This window comes from Argopecten irradians, chromosome 15 (assembly GCF_041381155.1).
Source record: "Argopecten irradians isolate NY chromosome 15, Ai_NY, whole genome shotgun sequence".
NCBI classification, from domain to species: domain Eukaryota; kingdom Metazoa; phylum Mollusca; class Bivalvia; order Pectinida; family Pectinidae; genus Argopecten; species Argopecten irradians.
The window spans coordinates 30,735,311-30,760,597 of record NC_091148.1 but is presented as its reverse complement, the minus strand read 5'-3'; the positions used below and the strand labels follow the sequence as shown (position 1 = coordinate 30,760,597).

General features: G+C 38.3%; 1 protein-coding gene across 1 annotated transcript in view; it reads right to left on the bottom strand.

Annotated features, from left to right (window-relative positions):
- LOC138308998 (cadherin EGF LAG seven-pass G-type receptor fmi-1-like) overlaps positions 1-15,324 on the bottom strand; it is a 29,051-nt gene extending 13,727 nt beyond the window's left edge. Inside the window, exons 1-6 of the mRNA XM_069250084.1 lie at positions 15,129-15,324; positions 8,450-8,614; positions 7,825-7,940; positions 5,106-5,289; positions 1,382-1,534; positions 114-251 (exon numbers count right to left, since the gene is read on the bottom strand). Of these exons, the coding sequence (XP_069106185.1) occupies positions 114-251; positions 1,382-1,534; positions 5,106-5,289; positions 7,825-7,940; positions 8,450-8,614; positions 15,129-15,192 (820 nt within the window). The 5' untranslated portion in view covers positions 15,193-15,324. The remainder of the gene's footprint in view (positions 1-113; positions 252-1,381; positions 1,535-5,105; positions 5,290-7,824; positions 7,941-8,449; positions 8,615-15,128) is intronic.
- Between the last annotated feature and the right edge of the window lie 9,963 nt (positions 15,325-25,287).

Below are 25,287 nucleotides of genomic sequence, written 5' to 3'. Positions count from 1 at the left end.
ATTCAATTCTTTGAGGTTAAAGAAAATAATCAAAAATTTTTGTTTTGCTATGCTCTACTGCGACTGCTGCAGATGTACGAGTTGTCTACCTTAGACCATTATTTGATACTTACAATCTTGTATTTGAAATGGAGCGCCGGTCGGGTTGGTGGTCATATTGTAGAAGAGTTGTGTACTGTCTGTATCTGTTGTTGTTACTGTGTGTACAATGGTACCCACTGATGTTGACTCACTGTTCACGGAAACGGTAGCTGGAAACATAAACAGATTTTGGACTGAAGAAGGCTCTATAGTGGCTGAATAAATATTCCATAGAAATGATTTTGATTTTACTTCGAATTTATTTTGGCTTTTTATTTTGGATTATTTATATACTAGCTTTATACCTTTATTATCTCATTATGATAAAGAAGTGACACAATAAAACTACGTTAGTCTCGATCCGAGTGCAGAAATAAATCACAACTTTTGATGACGTCATACTGTATTATTTTTAACCTGACGTAAATTTATTTTATACGGAAACATAGATGAACAAAATATTAAACTACGTTAGCTTCCATCCTAAGTGTAATATACAATATCTGATGATACCAGAGTGTGGTAACGGAACCTGTTATAGATTTGACGTCACGTAAACCTTCGAGGACTTGGATAACGGGGTCGGCGTTCTGTGATTTTAGCCTCGGTGTGAGACATGGTGACGTCGCTTACCTCCAAAGATTTCACCGGATAACCAGGTCGGTGTTCCAAGGTTTTAGCCTCGGTTTGAGACATGATTACGTCACTTACCTCCAAAGATTTGGATAACCGGGTCGGTATTCTAAGGTTTTAGCCTCGGTTTGAGACATGATGACGTCACTCACCCCCGAATATTTGGATAACCGGGACGGTGTTTTATGGTTTTAGCCTCGGTTTGAGATATGGTGACGTAATTTTACCTTTAGAGTTTTGGATAACCAGGCTCTAGGATCACGAAAGAGTCTTAGACTTAATTTAAGTTTTTGATTAGCTATTAAAAAATGACGGATTTTTCTTTTGCAAAGTCATCTGTGATTGTGTCAGTCTAAACTTAAGACTAATTAGACTTGTTTTATTATCTTAGGGCCAGGTCGGCTTTCTGTAGTATTAGCCTCAATGTAAAAAGATGATGACGTTATTTACCTCGGAAGACTGGGTCGGCGTTCTGTGTTTAGCCTCGGTCTGAGAGATGATGACGTTACTTACCTCCAGGGTTTTGAAAGGCCGGGTCGGCGTTCTGTGCTTAGCTGTGTTTAGCCTCGGTCTGAGAGATGATGACGTGACTTACCTCCAGGATTTTGGCAGACTGGGTCGGCGTTCTGTGCTTAGCCTCGGTCTGAGAGATGATGACGTGACTTACCTCCAGGATTTTGGAAGACTGGGTCGGCGTTCTGTCCGACGGTGACTGTGAGTGAATTTGTCGCGGAGGCGCCACTCTCATCGGTACAGGCTATGGGCACCACATAGGAAGAAGCAGTAAGGGTGGGGTTCTGTTGTACATATACTGCATACTCTACACAGAATAAACTTGTTATTTTACCTGCTGTACTTTGTAAGTCATTTTGCATTGTACATACACTGCATAATATACACAGAATAAACTTGCTATTTACTGTTGTACTTTGTAAGTAATCTTCATGCTCACATGGCTCTGATAATTAATTACGGTATACATAATTATATTTCACAGGTAATACACAGGTAGTTGTCCACGATTTAATTATGAAAACTGATGAGACTTTCATAAATGCTTAACATCTAACGTCCGATCGGTTTTGACTGAACTCAACGCTGTTTGTGGTATCACGACTTGTAGTTTGGCCCTAAAATGATCTTGGTTGTCGATGGGCCGTAAGCACAAACCAACAAAATTGTGGTATCACAGCGGACGCAGAAATCAGTGAAGGAGACGACACAGAATCCTCACAGGGCCTTGAGAATGTATTTACAGTTTGTATCAATATGGACCCATTAGAGTGACCATTGAGGATGTTTAGACGTTTTAGGGATCTAGATCGAAAATCGGTAAAAACAATATGTATGGTGTGACGGTGTGACCGCTTTTTGACCCCAAAATCCATCAAAGGTTTTACAAACCTGTTATTTAGTGATTAAATTGTTGAATATCAAATATCGAGTACATCCTTGATATAATAGATATGGTTATTATGTATCCTTGCAGTTCTAGTTGCTATGGTAACCATCCTAAATATGCAAAAAATATAAAAATGTTGAAATTTGGTTTTTCATCTAGAACCACTGAGCGCATCATTGCACAAATTTTATATTTCTACTAAAGATGTGTCTTAGGTACCTACATATTCAGAACAAATGTTAAGTTTGATTAAGATTGCGCTCTATTGTTTCTTTGACAAAAATATTTAAAAAATTGCAAAAAATGACAAAAAATTGAAATTCAGTTAAAGATGCTCCACCGCTGACAAATTGAAATTTTTCCTCTATCAAAACAGGAGTAGATGATTCAGTATTTTTCTTCAGTTACAAAAGTTTCTTACTTTACACCTTTATTACCATTACAAATTGAGCTTCCAATTTTACACCAATATCAAAATATCAAAAATAATTGACTGCACCCCAAAAAAATTCCGTGATGCTCTAAGTCCTATGTGGAATGCAGTACTGATTGCGCATGCACCGAAACCAAAATAAATTATTTCAAATGATTTTTATGTTAATTAGTCATATATATTTACGATTAAACACCAATTATTGTTAAAATGATGGGTATCATTTATGTCCTGTCGGCGGTAGAGCATCTTTAATTTATGTATATTTTGGTGTAACAACGGTAACTTAATTAAAGTTGCAAAGTTAAAAAACTGTTATTAAAATTAAATCACGGATGGATATACTAACTATATCAAATGTAAAAAGTTTATTTCTTAATTTCTTAAATCTATAGATTTGGGGGCCAAAAAGGGCCCAAACCATACATAGTCTTTTGAATTGTAAATAGTACAATGCACGTAAAGAATGGAAAGCCAAACATATGGCCTTCGTTTAAAAGGTCTCAGCGAAAACAGGTCCTTTAAACCTGTTTCCATTAAATAATAGAAATTATGACGATCAATTAACGGGTATCGTGTATTTCATCTCTTCTTTTTATTTTTTTCTGTAAATGTTAAATTTATCTTAATGTCTAGAATTTTTTTCTATCGGTACGGTGGTAATAATTATAAGCATAAACATACATATTTTTTTTTATATTTTTCATTTTTATTTTTCAGATATATTTAAATATATCTATCACATTTTGGCTGTTTGGAAGGGATCAAGTGAACAAGTTATTACATTTTCGCACATCTCTCTAAAAATCATATATAGAGAAAATATGGGTCAAATATTAAGTGGATTTGTTTGTTCATTACGTATCCCTATTATGAAACTGATTTCTGATAATAATTGTGTCTTCAAATTTCATGTGGTAGCGCGGCATTTTAGTTCTTTGATTTTTACAGATACAATCATTAGCACTGGCAAAGATTTATTTCAAAATTAGAGAGAGTTATATTTGTAAAATCCTTAAATGTAATTGGCGTTGTGCGTCATTAACACAGAAGATAACCGTTTGTGTTTGAGGGATGGGTCGTTCATTTTTTTTCCATTTATTTATTTATTTGTTACGCAAGTCCTTTCTGCCACGCGTACCGCTTAAATTATTGTACTTATACACAGAGACCAGTTTAGCTATAAGACGTTTAGTCACACAAAGCTAAAATTAGGTGGTAACTAATTAAAATTAGAGCCTCTATGATTCTTTAATTTCTAGGAAAGCGATACATATAGATATTTTAGACAGCGATAATGGACCGTGTTTCAACGACATCCTCAATTTTGTTGAACGAAAACGTTTTATAACATGAAATCGCTTTAATTTTACGTGTTCTTAAAACGACAATTCAAAAAGTTACGTCTACTTTATAAACTTCTTTCAAATTATGATTACATTCTAATAAAACTAGAGATATATCGATAACAACTTAAATATATATACATTATTGATTATAATAGATGTTTAATAAAATTAGAAGAAATGTTTGTAATATGTGCGATAATATTTCCTTAATTGTGTATATTCATGTATTTATATACATTGTATTTATGTCTCATTATTTTCTGTAGAATATATTTTTTATGATAAATTAATTGAAATGATGATGCCGCGCAACCAAAGTCAAGGACAGAAGTATGCACATGTACATAAATAAGCTCATCGTCTATATAGTTTTCATATGATATATAAACAAAACCTTACTGGTATATACACAACGACATGTATCTTACATCTTAATTATATGTATCTGGCTTTTTGGGTTCCAATATCTAACGATCACCATACAAAATTACACTGGCATTTCGGTAAAAAAAAACACAATGGTTTATGAACGCACAATATATATATTCCATTCATAAAAGGTTATCGTTGGGTGAATTTTCTGTAAAAATGATTTTGTTTAAAGAACATAACTGCGTCAAATTATTCTTGTTCGAGCATTCATGTTGATTTAATTAAATATATTGCATATACATCTTGTAAAACATAAATTTAAGTTATTCTTCTTGTGGATGTGCATACATTTACATGTAGATCTAAAATGTACATGTAGAATAAAGATACAGCTATATGTATGAGAATTCCAAAATAACGCTTTATGTTTAGAAGGGAGATAACCCTCTGTAATATAGTCCTACATGTAGTCGGTAATTTGGCCGTCGTCCGGCGGATCACAAAATACATATGTACATCATTTTCATTTGTATTCATACAGTAAGGTCCGAGCCTATGCTCGAAGAAGTGGGCGAGGTGTTCCGATTGCAGAGACACCCGGTAAAATATATGCATATTGGATGAAGCCGAGAAAAAAACCATTTGGAATACAAAGACAGATAAAACATGCTACGATCACTTACTCACCTTTGTATTAAAATGGTATGGAATAAATAATTCAAACAAGAGGCCCTTTGGGCCTAAACAGGCACCTGATACTTAATGAAACATGATATGGGACTCAGGTAACTGGTGAAGGGATATAACTCTAAGAAACAAGATTGACTGAACTCACTGCTGTTTGTGGTATCATAGCGGACGAAGAAATCCGTGGAAGCCGGAGTGGTAGGGAGTTGGACGACACAGTCGACAAAGTCATCAGCGGAGGCGTCTGTGTATTCAATCAGGAAGATCTGTGCCTCGGCAGTTTCGGATTCTGTCGCCGTGGCGGTCCAGGCGGCGTTTGTCAGTACGGGGGCCTATAGAGAAAAGAGGGAATACATTTGTCATTTACTTGCCCTGATTGACTTAAACAGCGAACCATATAAACTGTGCCCTAGACTAGGATATAAACGGAATAGTAGATTAAACCTCATCAATCAATCTTACGGAGTTGGTCACGATGACTGTGAGCGTTCCCGTATTTTACTTACGGAGATGGTCACGGTGACTGTGAGCGTCCTCGTATTTTACTTACGGAGTTGGTCACGGTGACTGTGAGCGTCCCTGTATTTTACTTACGGAGTTGGTCACGATGACTGTGAGCGTCCCCGTATTTTACTTACGGAGTTGGTCACGGTGACTGTGAGCGTCCCCGTATTTTACTTACGGAGTTGGTCACGGTGACTGTGAGCGTCCCTGTATTTTACTTACGGAGTTGGTCACGGTGACTGTGAGCGTCCCTGTATTTTACTTACGGAGTTGGTCACGGTGACTGTGAGCGTCCCTGTATTTTACTTACGGAGTTGGTCACGGTGACTGTGAGCGTCCCTGTATTTTACTTACGGAGTTGGTCACGGTGACTGTGAGCGTCCCTGTATTTTACTTACGGAGTTAGTCACGGTGACTGTGAGCGTCCCTGTATTTTACTTACGGAGTTAGTCACGGTGACTGTGAGCGTCCCTGTATTTTACTTACGGAGTTGTCACGGTGACTGTGAGCGTCCCTGTATTTTACTTACGGAGTTGGTCACGGTGACTGTGAGCGTCCCTGTATTTTACTTACGGAGTTGGTCACGGTGACTGTGAGCGTCCCTGTATTTTACTTACGGAGTTGGTCACGGTGACTGTGAGCGTCCCCGTATTTTACTTACGGAGATGGTCACGATGACTGTGAGCGTCCCTGTATTTTACTTACGGAGTTGGTCACGATGACTGTGAGCGTCCCGTATTTTACTTACGGAGATGGTCACGGTGACTGTGAGCGTCCCTGTATTTTACTTACGGAGTTGTCACGTGACTGTGAGCGTCCCGTATTTACTTACGAGTTGTCACGGTGACTGTGAGCGTCCCTGTATTTTACTTACGGAGTTGGTCACGGTGACTGTGAGCGTCCCTGTATTTTACTTACGGAGATGGTCACGATGACTGTGAGCGTCCCCGTATTTTACTTACGGAGTTGGTCACGGTGACTGTGAGCGTCCCTGTATTTTACTTTACGGAGTTGGTCACGGTGACTGTGAGCGTCCCTGTATTTTACTTACGGAGTTAGTCACGGTGACTGTGAGCGTCCCTGTATTTTACTTACGGAGTTGGTCACGGTGACTGTGAGCGTCCCTGTATTTTACTTACGGAGTTGGTCACGATGACTGTGAGCGTCCCCGTATTTTACTTACGGAGTTGGTCACGGTGACTGTGAGCGTCCCTGTATTTTACTTACGGAGTTGGTCACGGTGACTGTGAGCGTCCCTGTATTTTACTTACGGAGTTAGTCACGGTGACTGTGAGCGTCCCTGTATTTTACTTACGGAGTTGGTCACGGTGACTGTGAGCGTCCCTGTATTTTACTTACGGAGTTGGTCACGGTGACTGTGAGCGTCCCTGTATTTTACTTACGGAGTTGGTCACGGTGACTGTGAGCGTCCCTGTATTTTACTTACGGAGTTGGTCACGGTGACTGTGAGCGTCCCTGTATTTTACTTACGGAGTTGGTCACGGTGACTGTGAGCGTCCCTGTATTTTACTTACGGAGTTGGTCACGGTGACTGTGAGCGTCCCTGTATTTTACTTACGGAGTTGGTCACGGTGACTGTGAGTCACTTACGGAGTGACGGTGACTGTGAGCGTCCCTGTATTTTACTTACGGAGTTGGTCACGGTGACTGTGAGCGTCCCTGTATTTTACTTACAGAGTTGGTCACGTGACTGTGAGCGTCCCTGTATTTTACTTACGGAGTTGGTCACGGTGACTGTGAGCGTCCCTGTATTTTACTTACGGAGTTGGTCACGGTGACTGTGAGCGTCCCTGTATTTTACTTACGGAGTTGGTCACGGTGACTGTGAGCGTCCCTGTATTTTACTTACGGAGTTGGTCACGGTGACTGTGAGCGTCCCTGTATTTTACTTACGGAGTTGGTCACGGTGACTGTGAGCGTCCCTGTATTTTACTTACGGAGTTGGTCACGGTGACTGTGAGCGTCCCTGTATTTTACTTACGGAGTTGGTCACGGTGACTGTGAGCGTCCCTGTATTTTACTTACGGAGTTGGTCACGGTGACTGTGAGCGTCCCCGCTCAGAGGTATTTTTACTTACGGAGTTGGTCACGGTGACTGTGAGCGTCCCTGTATTTTACTTACGGAGTTGGTCACGGTGACTGTGAGCGTCCCTGTATTTTACTTACGGAGTTGGTCACGGTGACTGTGAGCGTCCCTGTATTTTACTTACGGAGTTGGTCACGGTGACTGTGAGCGTCCCCGTATTTTACTTACGGAGTTGGTCACGGTGACTGTGAGCGTCCCTGTATTTTACTTACGGAGTTGGTCACGGTGACTGTGAGCGTCCCCGTATTTTACTTACGGAGTTGGTCACGGTGACTGTGAGCGTCCCTGTATCCTGACCCCCTGTTGCATCCATAACTCTGAAGTCCAGACTATAAACTCCCGCTGGGACTGCCCCGGTGGTTTGGACGGCAGCTATTGCAGAAAAAAAATGTATCGTTTTTGTACATTTCATGACGAAGTCCATTAATCTCAGAAATACGTACCAGTTAACCTCCATACTGGCTGTGCCTCATAATGTTTATCCAATAATATTACATCTAAACATTTTACATTGTTTGTTACACAGGTCTATAGTTCCTGTATTTGTATAATACTCATTGTTTTACCATTGTGATTAACTATTGCCTGTAACGAGGTAACGCCATATTTTTAGTGTCTCCTGGGTTCATTACAATCCTCAAATTCAAATCAGGTTAAACTGGTTCCTTCACCCTAGTTCTCTACTCTCCGCCAGGTTGCAGTGTAGCTTCCACAAGGGAGGTAATTGAGATGGGAACCAGTCTAATCTGGTGACCGCAATGAACTCTGGGAGAGATTGATTTTTTAGGAAAACTTATTTAATCTTACTAAAAAATCATGACGTCACAATCGATACTGTTTCGAAAAGGCAGATAACTCTGCTATGTTGAAACATTACATACTTCCTCCACTAACAAGAGAGAAGTAGCCAGCGGATCGTGTCATAGAGTAGCCTTGGATGTCTCCATCTGTATCTGAAGCTGCCAGGGTAAAGATAGTTGTAACGGCAGTGCCGGTGTCCACCATAGTGTATGTATCATCGAGGTTATCGAAGGTTGGGGCAGCACCTGGGAAAAGATAACGACGTTTATTTAGATCGTGCCTGTAACAAGGACTTTTATTGGCTTAAAAATTATGTTATCTGTTCATGACGTAAAAAAATGACGAAGCTGTTTGTAACGTCGTTCCTGATTATCTGAATCAACGATGCAATGATTTCATTTAAAAAGTCCCTCAACAAATTTGGAATTTCACGAATTTCGATAGATTAATAAGAGCGAAGCGAACGGGAACTCTTGTGATAGAGGTGTCTCGGTAACGTTATTCTATGAAAATCATCCAATATATGTAGAGTTTGGAAAAATTTCTCGTAAACCGGAAACCGGAAGTCAAAGCAAGATCCAACAGCAAGACAGTATCCAAAGTCACACTTTCGCTTGATTACAAAATCACATCACGCGTGATTACAAACAAGTTACATAGGTCTGGAAAATTTCAAAATGAAAGCATTAGTGAAAGATAAACATTGCAATTTATTCTTACCTGAATCTAACATTTACATTTTATCCTGAATCTTAACTTAAAAGCCGTTTTACGTGAGCAATTGCTTCGGAATTTTCCGCCTGGCAACGGAGAATGACGTCGAGATATATTTTGTAGCCGCAGTTACGTATTTTTGCAGAAAGTGAAAGTAGAAGTATCCTGTGTTCAATATTGTTTTTCTTGTTATAAATTCAATGTCAGTAATTCAGCAAAGCTATTATTATTAATTAAGAGCGCAGCTCTCTGTGCGGCCGAAGCGCACACAATCTGGCATATTTCTCTTTTAGTAACACAGTTAAAAAACAACAACGAAAGAATTATTAACTGCTGCGCTCTCAGATAGGCTTTGCCTACAATATATTAACACAGAAGTGTGAGTCTTTTCTCATCATGAACACCCCCGCGGTTTATTAAAGTACACTCTTAATTTTGTGTGACATTTTGTATATATCCATATCATACAAATCTATTTTTTTATCCTTTAAAACTGAAAGAAATAAAGAATAAGAACAGCACCTAAAAATATTAATTTCACCTTGTCATTGTATGTTAAACAAAATATTAAAAACATATTTGAAATATTCTGTATTTCCAAATTGCACAATTATATGTAACTGCGGTAGTATTAATTGTCACGTCATGTTTGCGAGCGAAACGTCATACTTTTCAGAGAAAGTGACGTGAATTTCGCACAAAAAATTAATGACGTCACAATATCTTACATAAATAATCGATTGGTATTAGTTATTTTCAAAGACAATGTAAATAACACGAATTTGTAAGAAAAATGTATCAAATGTCAAAAATACTACAAATACAAAGTATATGTTTTACGTGTCTATTGTCTAAAATACAAGGCGTATGTTTTACGTTATCTATTGTCCTACAAATACAAGGCGTATCAATTGTTACAAATACAAGGTGTATGTTTTACGTGATCTATTGTCTACAAATACAAGGTGTATGGCGTATGTTTTACGTGATTTGGTGACAAATACAAGGCGTATGTTTTACGTCAATTGTCTACAAATACAAGGCGTATGTTTTACGTTATCAATTGGTGACAAATACAAGGCGTATGTTTTACGTGATCAATTGTCTACAAATACAAGGCGTATGTTTTACGTGATCAATTGTCTATAAATACAAGGCGTATGTTTTACGTTATCAATTGTGTGACAAATACAAGGCGTATGTTTTACGTTGTCAATTGGTCTACAAATACAAGGCGTATGTTTTACGTGATCAATTGTCTACAAATACAAGGCGTATGTTTTACGTGTCAATTGTCTACAAATACAAGGCGTATGTTTTACGTGATCAATTGTCTACAAATACAAGGCGTATGTTTTACGTGATCAATTGGTGACAAATACAAGGCGTATGTTTTACGTGATCAATTGGTGACAAATACAAGGCGTATGTTTTACGTGATCAATTGTCTACAAATACAAGGCGTATGTTTTACGTGATCAATTGTCTACAAATACAAGGCGTATGTTTTACGTGATCAATTGTCTACAAATACAAGGCGTATGTTTTACGTGATCAATTGTCTACAAATACAAGGCGTATGTTTTACGTGATCAATTGTCTACAAATACAAGGCGTATGTTTTACGTGATCAATTGTCTACAAATACAAGGCGTATGTTTTACGTGATCAATTGTCTACAAATACAAGGCGTATGTTTTACGTGATCAATTGTTGACAAATACAAGGCGTTGTTTTACGTTATCAATTGTCTACAAATACAATTGTTTTATCGTTGATGGTGAAAAATACAAGGCGTATGTTTTTGACGTGACAAATACAAGGCGTATGTTTTACGTTGATCAATTGGTGACAAAATACAAGGCGTATGTTTTACGTTATTCAATTGTGACAAATACAAGGCGTATGTTTTACGTTATCAATTTGTCAAATACAAGGCGTATGTTTTACGTGATAAATTGTCTACAAATACAAGGCGTATGTTTTACGTTGATCTATTGTTACAAATACAAGGCGTATGTTTTACAAGGCGTATGTTTTACGTGATCAATTGTCTACAAATACAAGGCGTATTGTTTTACGTTATCAATTGTCTACAAATACAAGGCGTATGTTTTTCGTTACTCAATTGTCTACAAATACAAGGCGTATGTTTTACGTGAACAATTGTCTACAAAATACAAGGCGTATGTTTTTACGTGATCAATTGTCTACAAATACAAGGCGTATGTTTTTTTACGTGATCAATTGTCTACAAATACAAGGCGTATGTTTTACGTGATCAATTGTCTACAAATACAAGGGCGTATGTTTTACGTGATCAATTGTCTACAAATACAAGGCGTATGTTTTACGTGATCAATTGTCTACAAATACAAGGCGTATGTTTTACGTGATCATTGTCTACAAATACAAGGCGTATGTTTTACGTGATCAATTGTCTGACAAAATACAAGGCGTATGTTTTACGTGATCAATTGTCTACAAATACAAGGCGTATGTTTTACGTGATCAATTGTCTACAAAAATACAAGGCGTATGTTTTACGTGATCAATTGTCTACAAATACAAGGTGTATGTTTTACGTGATCAATTGTCTACAAATACAAGGCGTATGTTTTACGTGATCAATTGTCTACAAATACAAGGCGTATGTTTTACGTTATCAATTGTCTACAAATACAAGGCGTATGTTTTACGTGATCAATTGTCTACAAATACAAGGTGTATGTTTTACGTGATCATATTGTCTACAAATACAAGGCGTATGTTTTACGTGATCAATTGTCTACAAATACAAGGCGTATGTTTTACGTGATCAATTGTCTACAAATACAAGGCGTATGTTTTACGTTATCAATTGTCTACAAATACAAGGTGTATGTTTTACGTGATCAATTGTCTACAAATACAAGGCGTATGTTTTACGTGATCAATTGTCTACAAATACAAGGCGTATGTTTTACGTGATCAATTGTCTACAAATACAAGGCGTATGTTTTACGTGATCAATTGTCTACAAATACAAGGCGTATGTTTTACGTTATCAATTGTCTACAAATACAAGGTGTATGTTTTACGTGATCAATTGTCTACAAATACAAGGCGTATGTTTTACGTGATCAATTGTCTACAAATACAAGGCGTATGTTTTACGTTATCAATTGTCTACAAATACAAGGCGTATGTTTTACGTGATCAATTGTCTACAAATACAAGGTGTATGTTTTACGTGATCAATTGTCTACAAATACAAGGCGTATGTTTTACGTGATCAATTGTCTACAAATACAAGGCGTATGTTTTACGTGATCAATTGTCTACAAATACAAGGCGTATGTTTTACGTGATCAATTGTCTACAAATACAAGGCGTATGTTTTACGTGATCAATTGTCTACAAATACAAGGTGTATGTTTTACGTGATCAATTGTCTACAAATACAAGGCGTATGTTTTACGTGATCAATTGTCTACAAATTAACAAGGCGTGTGTTTTACGTTATCAATTGTCTACAAATACAAGGCGTTATGTTTTACGTGATCAATTGTCTACAAATACAAGGCGTATGTTTTACGTGATCAATTGTCTACAAATACAAGGCGTATGTTTTACGTGATCAATTGTCTACAAATACAAGGCGTATGTTTTACATTATCTAATGTCTACAAATACATGGCGTATGTTTTACGTGATCAATTGTCTACAATACAAGGCGTATGTTTTACGTGATCTATTGTATGAAGAAAACTTACAACAGTTGAAAACATATATTCAGGGATTTATATATCTATTTACTTTTTAGTTACTATAATTAGGATTGTCCATTTTTGAATCAGTAAGATTATATCAACCCTAACTTATAGGACACTCATATTTGATTGTGATTTCAGTTTCGAGATGCTACCTCTATTTAGTTATGATGTATTTCTCTACGCTACGAGACATTTCCCGTGTATTGGCGGATTTTTTTTAATTACGAAAAAATTTACTTATCAAATTAGAATATCTATTTCTGAAAAAAAATCGCCTTCACGCAGGCCTTCTGTTACGGGACATTTCCCTTCAGTTATATGCGTTTTATTCCTCTTCAATTACGGCATATTTCCCTTCAGTTACGGGACATTTTCCTTCAGTGACGTAATATTCCTCTTCAATTACGGCATATTTCCCTTCAGTTACGGGACATTTTCCTTCAGTTAGGTAATATTCCTCTTCAATTACGGCATTTTCCTCTTCAGCTACGGGACATTTCCCTTCAGTTACGGTAATTTTCCCTTCAGAAATGGCATATTTCCCTCAATTACGGGACATTTCCCTTCAGTTAAGGCATATTTCCTTCGATTAAGTAATATTCCACAACAGTTACGGGAAATTTCCCTTCGGTTACGGCATAATTCCCTTCAGTTACGGGACATTTTCCTTCAGTTACGGTACATTTTCCTTCAGTTACGGTACATTTCCCTTCAGTTACGCGACATTTCCCTTCAGTTACGGCATTTTCCACTTCAGTTACGGGACATTTCCCTTCAGTTAACGCATATTTCCCTTCGATTAAGTAATATTCCACAACAGTTATGGGACATTTATCTTCGGTTACGGGACATTTCCCTTCAATTACGGTACAGTTCCCTTCAGTAACGGCATATTTCCCTTCACTTACGAAATATTTCCCTTCAGTTATGGGACATTTCCATTTGGTTACGGGGCATTTCCCTTCGGTTACGTAAAATTTTCTCTTCACTTACGTAATATTCCACTTCAGTTACGCGACATTTCCTTCCATCAAGAGCTATATTTTCCTTCATTTATGGTATATGTACTTCTATTTATTAACTGGACATTTTTCTTCAGTGACGTAATATTCCTCTTCAATTACGGCATATTTCCCTTCAGTTACGAGACATTTTCCTTCAGTTACGTAATCTTCCTCTTCAATTACGGCATTTTCCTCTTCAAGCCAACGGGACATTTCCCTTCAGTAACGGTATTTCCCTTCAGAAATGGCATATTTCCCTTCAGTTACGGTATTTCCTTCAGTTAAGGCGGGACATTTTTCCCTTCAGTTACGGCATATTTCCCTTCAGTTACGGGACATTTTCCTTCAGTTACGCAGTTACGCGTTATTTTCCCTTCAGTTACGGCATTTTCCACTTCAGTTACGGGACATTTCCCTTCAGTTAACGCATATTTCCCTTCGATTAAGTAATATTCCACAACAGTTATGGGACATTTATCTTCGGTTAAGACATATTTCCCTTCAGTTACGGGACATTTCCCTTAAATTACGGTACAGTTCCCTTCAGTAACGGCATATTTCCCTTCACTTACGAAATATTTCCCTTCAGTTATGGGACATTTCCATTTGGTTACGGGGCATTTCCCTTCGGTTACGTAAAATTTTCTCTTCACTTACGTAATATTCCACTTCAGTTACGCGACATTTCCTTCCATCAAGAGCTATATTTTCCTTCATTTATGGTATATGTATTTCTATTAATTAACTGGACATTCCATCTCGGATACAGGGTATTTCTTTAAGTTACGAAATAAATTTCATTTCCGTTATAGGACATTCCCTTCAGTAACAACTATCTGTATGCGACATTCTCTTCTGTTATGGAATATTTCCTATATAGGATAGGTATTATTTCACATAATTTATATCATAAATTATTAATATTTTAAGATGATTTTCTTCTGTTTAATCATCTTTCTGAAAGTTTCGGGATATTTCCGTGAATGCAGCGGTCTTTGTCTTAATTTCCTAGAAGTTTTGGGATATTTGATACGAAACATTTTTCTTATATTTCAAGATAGTTCCCGTTTTGTCCTAAGTTGTCTTGCCTTCAAACGTCTATTAGGGTTTTCCGAAGAGGTCAAAAAAAAAAAAAAAAAAAAAAAAGAAGAAGAAAAAAACCTTCACAGGTATGCCTCAGAACATCAACTTTTATCATATTCATTTTTAATATTTATCTCAGGAAAATAAACACCATTTTACAAATATAAGGTATAGATAGAATTAAAACACTAAATATACATTACCATAAGACGACTTTACGATCACTGCCGTCCATAGTAAAACAAAATATAACTTTTCTATCGCCATTTTCTTTCGCCTTCTTTCCGAGTCATAGTCTCCATATACTATAGGTGCGACTATTAAAACCGAGAGAATCTGTAGTCCTGCCAATATCAATGACGTGTACCTATAATGTGTATCTATAAGAAATCTATCAATGCTGTCGATGTCTTGTGGTAAAGAAAGTTTTTATTCGTGAATCATTAGTTGTTTGAAGCGTTTTATAAAGGTATTTAAACGAGGTGAATGCTCATTGAAATCGCAGGAAAATTAATATTTACACTTTTACGGAAACCTAAACGCGTCCAACATCTGGTCATTTAAACATTGAGTTCAAAATATACGTTACAGTGAAAACTAGGGCGATTGTAGAAAAGTTGTGTGTGCCAAGTCACCCGGACACTGCCGCAATATCTCCCTTTCCGATATTCCCGTGATAGCACCGTTGGTGGCGCTAGTCTCAGTAGAAATGTATTCATTTCCGAAACGGTTTTCTTTTTAAAATTGGAAATTAAATAAAAAAAACAATAATTTGTAAAGTTGCAAAATATATCAGCTTTCCGTTAATACTACTACAGTATTATAACCTCCTTCTGAACAATTTAATTAAAGTAAATCGAAAGATAACTTTTATAACGCGGATCCTTATGTGTCCCGCTACCATCCCAATTACCACGTGTTAGTCTAGTATATTTGCGCCAGGCGGCAAAACAACGAAGTGAATCTTCACTGTTAACATATATTACGCAGGGAATATTGCATCCTCGATACTCCAGGGGTTCCGATCACTTACGATCCCTACACCCCTGGACTATCTCATAGTGAAATTGAAGGCAGCTCAGCTGAAAACATTTGACCAATCACAGGCCAGCAAAGATTTCCTTTCAAGACTACAGAGAGAGCATCGCCTAACATCAAAGCCACACAGTCAACCACAGTGTACCGTTATGCGGTTCTTTTGATGTACATCAAATGACTAAATTACCTGTTCTATTCTGTTGCATCCAGTTTTACTATGAGATAGCCCAGGGGTGTAGAGATCGTAAGTGATCGCAACCCCTGAAATATTGAGGATGTGAATATTGCAATTATTTGGTATTGTAACTTCATCTTAGACTACCAATATAATTTTTCTTGTACTATTATTGTTTTAAGAAACGTTTAATGTTTGTTTCGGAAAGATACATGGGCCTTTTAGGAAAACTCATAATGGAATCGTTAAAGCTTTGCTAGACACTTTAAGTTTTGCCTGTCTGTTTGTTCTGATGATAAGTCGATGTTATTAAATGTTTAGAAGATGAAATGAAGTCGGAATACCATGAGAAAAAAATCATTGACCTACGGCGACCAGTGCATTGCAGCTGCTCCATTTTTGTTCTGAATCTGAAACACGACCGTATGAGGAGGTCAAGAGAAAAAAAACCACGTGATCAAATATGAAATGTAATCCAACGCAACATAGGCAATCGCAACATACCGTAGACATTTACTTTAATCTTCGGAAATATAAATAATAATTTCCGAAGATAGCCGAAGATGTCTGGGAGATGTTACGATTGTTACCACAGGACCACGTGATCCGTCTGGTCCGCCGTAGATTCTACACCTGTCGGTAAACAGTGTACGTAAACAGCAGTGAACACCTTACAATGTCGTTTAACCATGTAGTTTATACAAGGACACGTATATCAGTGTGTGATTGCCGCCCCTATACACTACAGTACAATACACTGTACAATATAACAACACCTTCGTCATTTGAAGTCCCACAATGACGGCCGTTATTACCTATATAATGGTATCTGATATAGGAGAGAGTTATTCCCCGCCTGAATGGTCTCCATTGTATACTAACTACTCCTCACAGAATACGACTGTGAAAGGACTGAGTACACGACATAGAGGGGAGGTGATAATTAATTATACTGCTCAACAGGACAAGGCTATGCGTGTTTATAACGTTTCACCAGTACAGAATGGGTGTTTGATATTCTTTTTATATAGGCCTTCAGACGTTCATCGACATAATTCGGAATAGGTAATAATACAGCATGCTACTGTGGTGTATATGATGTTGTTGGCAGGAATACTAGGATGTTCTTATTGCGCCACTGATGCCAATGTCTATTTTTTACGTTTACATGATCGACAGAAATCTATCATTGTTACCTCCCTTTGATGATAATCAAGAGCTCATTAGTCTGTGAGGCGAGAAGAGAAAGACAGCAGATCATTGGTTGTACAGACAATTACTTGAATATGAAACTAAAATAATTACAGGAAGTTTAGCATTAAGTAACGGGGGAGATGAACCACTTAGTGGTGTGTATATTTAAGATGATTTGATTATATTTGGTTTGGTTTTATTAGTTTAACGTCCTATTAACAGCAAGGATTATGTAAGGACGTGCTAGGTTTGGTGGAAAAAACCGGAGTACCTAGAGAAAAAACACCGTCCAGTGGTCAGTACCTGGCAACTGCCCCACATGGGATTCGAACTCGTCACCCAGAGGTGGAGGGCTTGTGGTATTATGTCGAGACATCTTAGCTACTCGGCCACCGCGGATTTTTTTTTTTTTTTTTCAATACGATTACGTGTTGTTACCAAAGTATTACTTGTCACAAAAATGAGTCTAAGAAGTAAAGAAAGTGACAATCGATACAATTAACATGTAAACCAGAGTAAACCAGCAGTCATATTCCGTTATACTTTTACGGCAATTTTATATCATAACCTGCAAACGGTCACCTCATGACTAGCATAAGTCTATTAACTCGATACCGTTATGTACGAGACTCTCGCGTGATTGTACGAGACTGCTTACCCTATTCGATTTTAAAATTGTGAAACAGTCATGCTATTGAGGCATTAGTTGTCAGATTAGACTTAAATATTCCATTATAATATCATTTCGTTTAAACTTACCAATCGTCTTTGTTGTGCTTGGTATTGATTAGGTTATCGCCATAGCGACGAGCCTGATATATAGTGTAATGCTGTATTCCTTAATTCAGTCGTATAGGAAACGTGCAAATATTAAGAAATTCTTATCGTTATTTTGCTTTTTATCAGCCAAATGCAAGCACGCCCGGTCCTCTGTTGTATTTCATGCATGCATCGCGATCGTACATATGTACACGTGTACGTTGTGGTCTGTGAGTGTCGCCATCCCCCTGATGAAAAGGGCGATTTTCCACAGCTTAGTGCTATCACATTGAAACACATATTGTATAGTGTAATGCTCGACGATGTAACATCAAAATATCAATACTGCTAACAAATTTAGTCTAGTACAGAAATTTCAAATCTCGTCATGCTGATAACGAGAATTAACGTTCCTTTTACAGATATTGTTAAATATTATTTACCAGTGAAAACGATTTGAAAACCATGGCAACCAAACGTTCCTTCCTTGTTTATATGGCCATGGTAATCGCTATTGAACGTTGTGATATGTCATATTATAGACATATATAAGTTACAATAATTGAGAAAGTTGTTAAACATCTAACAACCAATGAGGTATCGGCACTTTTACAAAACTTGTGTACAGTGACCCGGTTACATTGGCAACCGTTCTTTCAACAAATGAAAACCTACTTTCTCATTTGCACATGCTCTTCAACATTACTGTGAAGATTAATTGATATTGGCCCAGTATTTCAAGAGTTGTCCGGAGTTATGTTATTTGTTTTGTTTTTTGATTCAACAAAAGACCTGTGTATATTGACGTAGTCACCATGACAACCAACATAATGGCAAACGAAAACATGCGTGCACATCTACACATGGTCCTCAACATTGCTGTAAAGTTTCAATGAAGTTATTTAACAGTCAAGAAGGAGTTACTTGATTCCAAAGACAGACAGACCGAAAGGCAAGACAGACCGAAAGGCAAGTCAATTCAATGTCCCCCCCCTTCCTATTGAACTCTTTGTTGTGCGAGATGAGGGTGAGGTATATAAATGTTTTGAGTATATTATATTTTCAAAAAACATTTTTGATAATTCTGAAGATTGTTCAATATGTCTAACATAACATAAAACATTTATGAAACAATTTCGGGGAGAAGACCGATTTAATACTATTTATTAAATATTTATGAGTATAGCAAAGATCATGATTGCTATTTCACTTGCTCTCAGTTTTCCCTAAAATGACCAAATATTGATTTTTTGGCGATATTTTGACAAAATATTTATCTAACATATTATACAGGAATATACATTATACATTATAACGTATTATAAACATTCCACTTTACATAATTGGCATACTTCATGCTAAACTAATAGGAATTAAAAGATGATCTACCTTTAAACTTGAAGTTCTGGTTGCCAAAGGAGGTAATATTGTATATTTGACCATATGACCTTTGACCCCTAACGTTGACCTCACTACATGGTCAAATAATTGACACCATCATTTTTCCAAAAGAAGATGACCTACTGAACATTTTGGTATATGGTGTCAAACTTCATTAAGAAGTGTCCACGGAACCCCCAAAACCCGACATTAGACACCAGACTATAGCTTCCGTTATTCATCTCTTGATGATATATGTGACGTCACAATGTACTATTCCTTTGATGTCCAACATCACAGACTGTATACGATCACCTTGGGCAGAAAGCGAAGACCATCCTCGGCTTTTTCCTGATTAGTTTTAATAAAAATACTCTTTGTATTTTACGACTCTCCACAGTGTAGTTAAAAGTATATTAGATCCTACCGGTGGTCTTGTGGATGTATATAAAATATACTAACTTTGTCATGTAATCAAATCATTGAAATGTTGGTAACTTTCATACTGATTGATTACTTGTTCAACCTAATTTAATGAAAAAGACTAAAATATTCTCCCTATATGTTTACGAGTCTCCTAACTAGCTCATGTGCTTGATATGCTTATTTATCATCCGTGCGGTTCGTTACAATGTTCATTATTCTAACGCACCAAATTGTTTCTTCACATCGTAAAGCCGTTGCATCTGTATGTATGTAAAGACAATAGCATAGTCGTTAGGGCTTTAGCATAGTCGTTAGGGCTTTAAATTCAATTCCAGTAAGCTTTTGTACTACAATGTATTTCAGTAACAAAATGGTCTGCCACACTGATCATTATGCCGAAGACAAGGAACAATTATACCCAACCCACTCACATTATACTGACAACAGGCAAACCAGTCGTCCCACTCACTCCCTTAATGTGGAATATTAAACAGGAGCTGAAACTACCCCTTTTATAAACTATGCTGTGTCCTTCTACACAGGGGCGAACGCTTAGCTTGTGCGGCGATGACAAGGGAGACATAGGACTGCCAGAGAAATAAGATAAAAGTACGTATGCAATACACCTCTTTCCATTCGAACAAGAGAAGACAATGCCGCCGACTGTTTGGAAATGTTCATAATTACTCGCCAGGCTACACATCAAAGTCCTTATATAAATGAATGAAAGTCATTCGTGAGTAATCTAAACACAGTCTAAAAGCAAAGTTTCGGTTTTTCGTAAACGACTATTCCATCAGACTATAGATTGACTGTATTTATAAATCGTCTTATTGAGTTGAAGATGGTCGTACATAGTCAATCCTAATTCAATGAACCTATCAAAGTATCTAATATTTGCAGTAATGGAGCCAAATTAACTCGCAGTTGCATTTAAACGATTCGCCGACGACATTATCAGATGAGGCACACTCGGGCTGTAAAATATTCAGCGGAATAACTGACAGGGTAATGGGTTTAGGAAACTAATCATTAGAATCGTGTTTGTGCAATCCCTGAGGGACAGGTTCGTTTAAGAGACTTTCATAGTCTCCGGTTATAGCGCGACAATGTTAACGGCTTGTCTTGACTTGTCTGTAAATTCCTTACACTCTTACGTTAAGCACCGGGTATGACACAACTGATGGCGGTGTAAGCGGGAGTTTCCGGTAAAAACAATCGAAGCAAGGCGAGAAAACGACAATTACTACGTTTAGATATCAAACTCAACGTTGCCCGTGAAAAGGTTAATGTTGCCATGACAACTTGTCCACGCCTCTCATGTCCTAGACGTTTGGAAATGATAGTTTCATAATGTCCAGTTTCTCAAACCTTTGATCAGCATTAAGCGGAAAGAGGGAGACTAGTCGTAAACCATCGAGTTCCTGAACCATTTGACGAACGAAACGGTGAAGATGGAAGGCTAGTCGTAAATTATCGAGTTCCTAAACCATCTGACGAACGAAACGGTAAAGGTGGAAGGCTAGTCGTAAAATGTCGAGTTCCTAAACCATCTGACGAACGAAACGGTAAAGGTGGAAGGCTAGGTAAAGGTGGAAGGCTAGCCGTAAAATATCGAGTTCCTGAACCATCTGACAACGAAACGGTAAAGGTGGAAGGCTAGCCGTAAAAATATCGAGTTCTGAACCATCTGACAACGAAACGTAAAGGTGGTAACGCTAGCCTGTAAAATATCGAGTTCCTGAACCATCTGACGACGAAACGGTAAAGGTGGAAGGCTAGGCCGTAAAATTATCGAGTTCCTGAACCATCTGACAACGAAACGGTAAAGGTGGAAGGCAAGCCGTAAAATATCGAGTTCCATGAACCAGTCTGACAACGAAACGGTAAAGGTGGAAGGCTAGCCGTAAAATATCGAGTTCCTGAAACCATTCTGACAACGAAATGGTAAAGGTGGAAGGCTAGCCGTAAATTATCGGTTCTGAGCGGTAATGGTGGTAGGCTAAAATTATCGAGTTCCTGAACCATCTGACAACGAAACGGTAAAGGTGGAAGGCATAACCGTAAATTATCGAGTTCCTGAATCGTCTGACAACGAAATGGTAAAGGTGGAAGGCTAGCCGTAAATTATCGAGTTCCTGAACCATCTGACAACGAAACGGTAAAGGTGGAAGGCTAGCCGTAAAATATCGAGTTCCTAAACCATCTGACAACGAAACGGTAAAGGTGGAAGGCTAGCCGTACAATATCGAGTCCCTGAACCGATCTGACAACGAAAGGTATAAGTGGAAGGCTAGCCAGTAAATTAATCGAGATTTCCTGAAACCATCAGACCAACGAAACGGTTAAGTTGGAAGGCTAGTCGTAAAATGTCGAGTTCCTAAACATCCTGACAACGAACGGTAAAGGTGGAAGGCTAGACCGAAAATAAATCGAGTTCCTGAACCATCTGGACAATGAAACATTGTATATTTTGCATTGATAGCTGCAAAAAATCGAATTCGTGAACCACTTGACATCGAAACGGTATAGGAGGAATTCTAGTCCGTAAAGTAGCGAGTGCTAAACCATCTGACGAACGAAACGGTAAAGGTGGAAGGTTAGTCGTAAAATATCGAGTTCCTGAACCATCTGACAACGAAACGGTAAAGGTGGAAGGCTAGCCGTAAATTATCCGAGTTCCTGAACCATCTGACGACCGAAACAACTGGTAAAGGAGGAAGGTTAGTCGTAAATTATCGAGTTTCCTGAACCATCAGACAGAACGAAACGGTAAAGGTGGAAGGGTTAGCCGTAAATATCGGAGTTCCTAAACCAATCTGACAACAAACGGTAAAAAGGTGAAAGACTAGCCGTAAATTTCGAGTTCCAGAAGCCAACTGACGTAACGAAACGGTAAGGTGGAATGGCTAGCCGTAAATTATCGAGTTCCTGAACCATCTGACGAACGAAACGGTAAAGGTGGAAGGCTAACCGTAAATTATCGAGCTCCTGAACCATCTGGACGAACGAAACGGTAAAGGGTGGAAGCGAGCCGTAAATATAACGAGATCCTGACCATCTGGACGAACGAAACGGTAAAGGTGGAAGTTAAGCTGTTAAATTATCGAGTTCTTGAACCATCTGACACGAAAACGGTAAAGGGAGGAAGGCTAACCGTAAATTATCGAGTTCCTGACCAGCTTGACAACGAAACGGTAAAGTGGAAGGCTAAACCGAAAAAAAATCGAGTTCCTAACCATCTGACAACGAAACGGTAAAGGTGGAAGGCTAGCCGTAAATTATCGAGTTCCTGAACCATCTGACGAACGAAACGGTAAAGGTGGAAGGCTAGTCGTAAATTATCGAGTTCCTGAACCATCTGACGAACGAAACGGTAAAGGTGGAAGGCTAGCCGTAAATTATCGAGTTCCTGAACCATCTGACAACGAAACGGTAAAGGTTTGGCTACAACGTGTAAAATATCGAGTTCAAACCATCTGACAACGAAAGTAAAGATAAACGGTAAATTGTGTAAGGCTCGTAAAATTTGTTATCGAGTTCCTGAACCATCTGACAACGAAACGGTAAAAGGTGGAAGGCTAAATTATCGAGTTTTGAACCATTGACAAACGAAACGGTAAAGGTGGAAGGCTAGCGTAAATTTAGTTCCTAAACCATTTAAAAAGGTTAGGCTATCGTAAAATATCGAGTTCCTAAACCATCTGACAACGAAACGGTAAAGGTGGAAGGCTAACAGTAAATTATCGAGTTCCTGAACCATCTGACAACGAAACAGTAAGGGTGGAAGGCTAGCTGTAAAATATCGAGTTCCTGAACCATCTGACAACGAAACGGTAAAGGTGGAAGGTGTAGTCCGTAAAGTATCGAGTTACCTAAACCAACTGACGAACGAAAGCGGTAAAGGTGTAATGTAGTCGTAATTATCCGAGTTTTCCTGAACCTATCTGACAACGAAACGGTAAAGGTGGAATGGTTAGTACGTAAAAATCGAGTTCCTGACCCATCTGAGCGAACGAAACGGTGAAGATGGAAGGCTAGTCGTAAATTATCGAGTTCCTAAACCATCTGACAACGAAATGGTAAAGGTGGAAGACTAGACGTAAATTATTCGAGTGTTCCTGAACCATCTGAACGAACGAAAACGGTAAAGGGTGGAAGGCTAGTCTGAAATGGTCGAGTTCCTAAACCATCCTGACGAATGAAACGGTAAAGGTGGAAGGCTAACCAGTAAAGTATAACGAGTTCCTGAACCATCTGACACGAAACAGTAAGGGTGGAAGGCTAGCTGTAAAATATCGAGTTCCTGAACCATCTGACAACGAAACGGTAAAGGTGGAAGGTTAGTCGTAAAATGTCGAGTTCCTAAACCATCTGACAACGAAACGGTAAAGGTGGAAGGCTAACAGTAAATTATCGAGTTCCTGAACCATCAGACAACGAAACAGTAAGGAGGTGGAAAGGCTAGCTGAAAAATATCGAGTTCCTGAACCATCTGACAACGAACGTAAAGAGGTGGAAGGTTAGTCGTAAGTATCGAGTTCCAAAACCAACTGAACTAACGAAAGGTAAATGTGGAAGGTTAGTCGTAAAATATCGAGTTCCCTGAACCCATCTGACAACGGAAACGTAAAGGTTAAGGCTACCGTAATAATCGAGTTCCTGAACCATCTGACGAACGAAACGGTAAAGGTGGAAGGCTAAGCGCGTAAATATCGAGTTTACCTAAACCATCTGACGAACGAACGGTAAAGGTGGAAGGATAGTCTAAATTATCGAGTTCCTAAACCATTCATACAACGAAAACGTAAAGGTGAAATGCTAACCGTAAATTATCGAGTTCCTAAACCTCTGACAACGTAACGTAGTGACGAAAGACTAACCGTACATAATCGAGTTCTGAACCATCTGACGACGAAAAGGTAAAGGTTGAAGGCTAACCGAAAATTATCGGAGTTCCTAACCATCTCGACGAACAGAAACGGTAACAAGGTGGAAGCTAGCCCGTAAATTATCGAGTTCCGTGACCAACTGACTAACGGAAACGGTAAAGGTGGAAGGCTAACCGTAAATTAACGAGTATTCCTGAGAACCACTGACGAACGTTCCTGAACCATTTGACGAACGAAATTATCGGTTCCTGAACCATTGATGGAAGGCTAGTCGTAAATTATCGAGTTCCTAAACCATTGGACGAACGAAACGGTAAAAGGTGGAAGGGCTAGTCGTAAAATGTCGAGTTCCTAAACCATCTGACGAACGAAAACGGTACTGGAAGGCTAGTGGTAAATGGCTGGCTTCTGAAGCACTTGACCAACGTAAACAGTGACGGAAGGACTAGACGTACAAGTTCAATTTTGTTACGGCGGTTGATTTAGGAAGCCATTTAT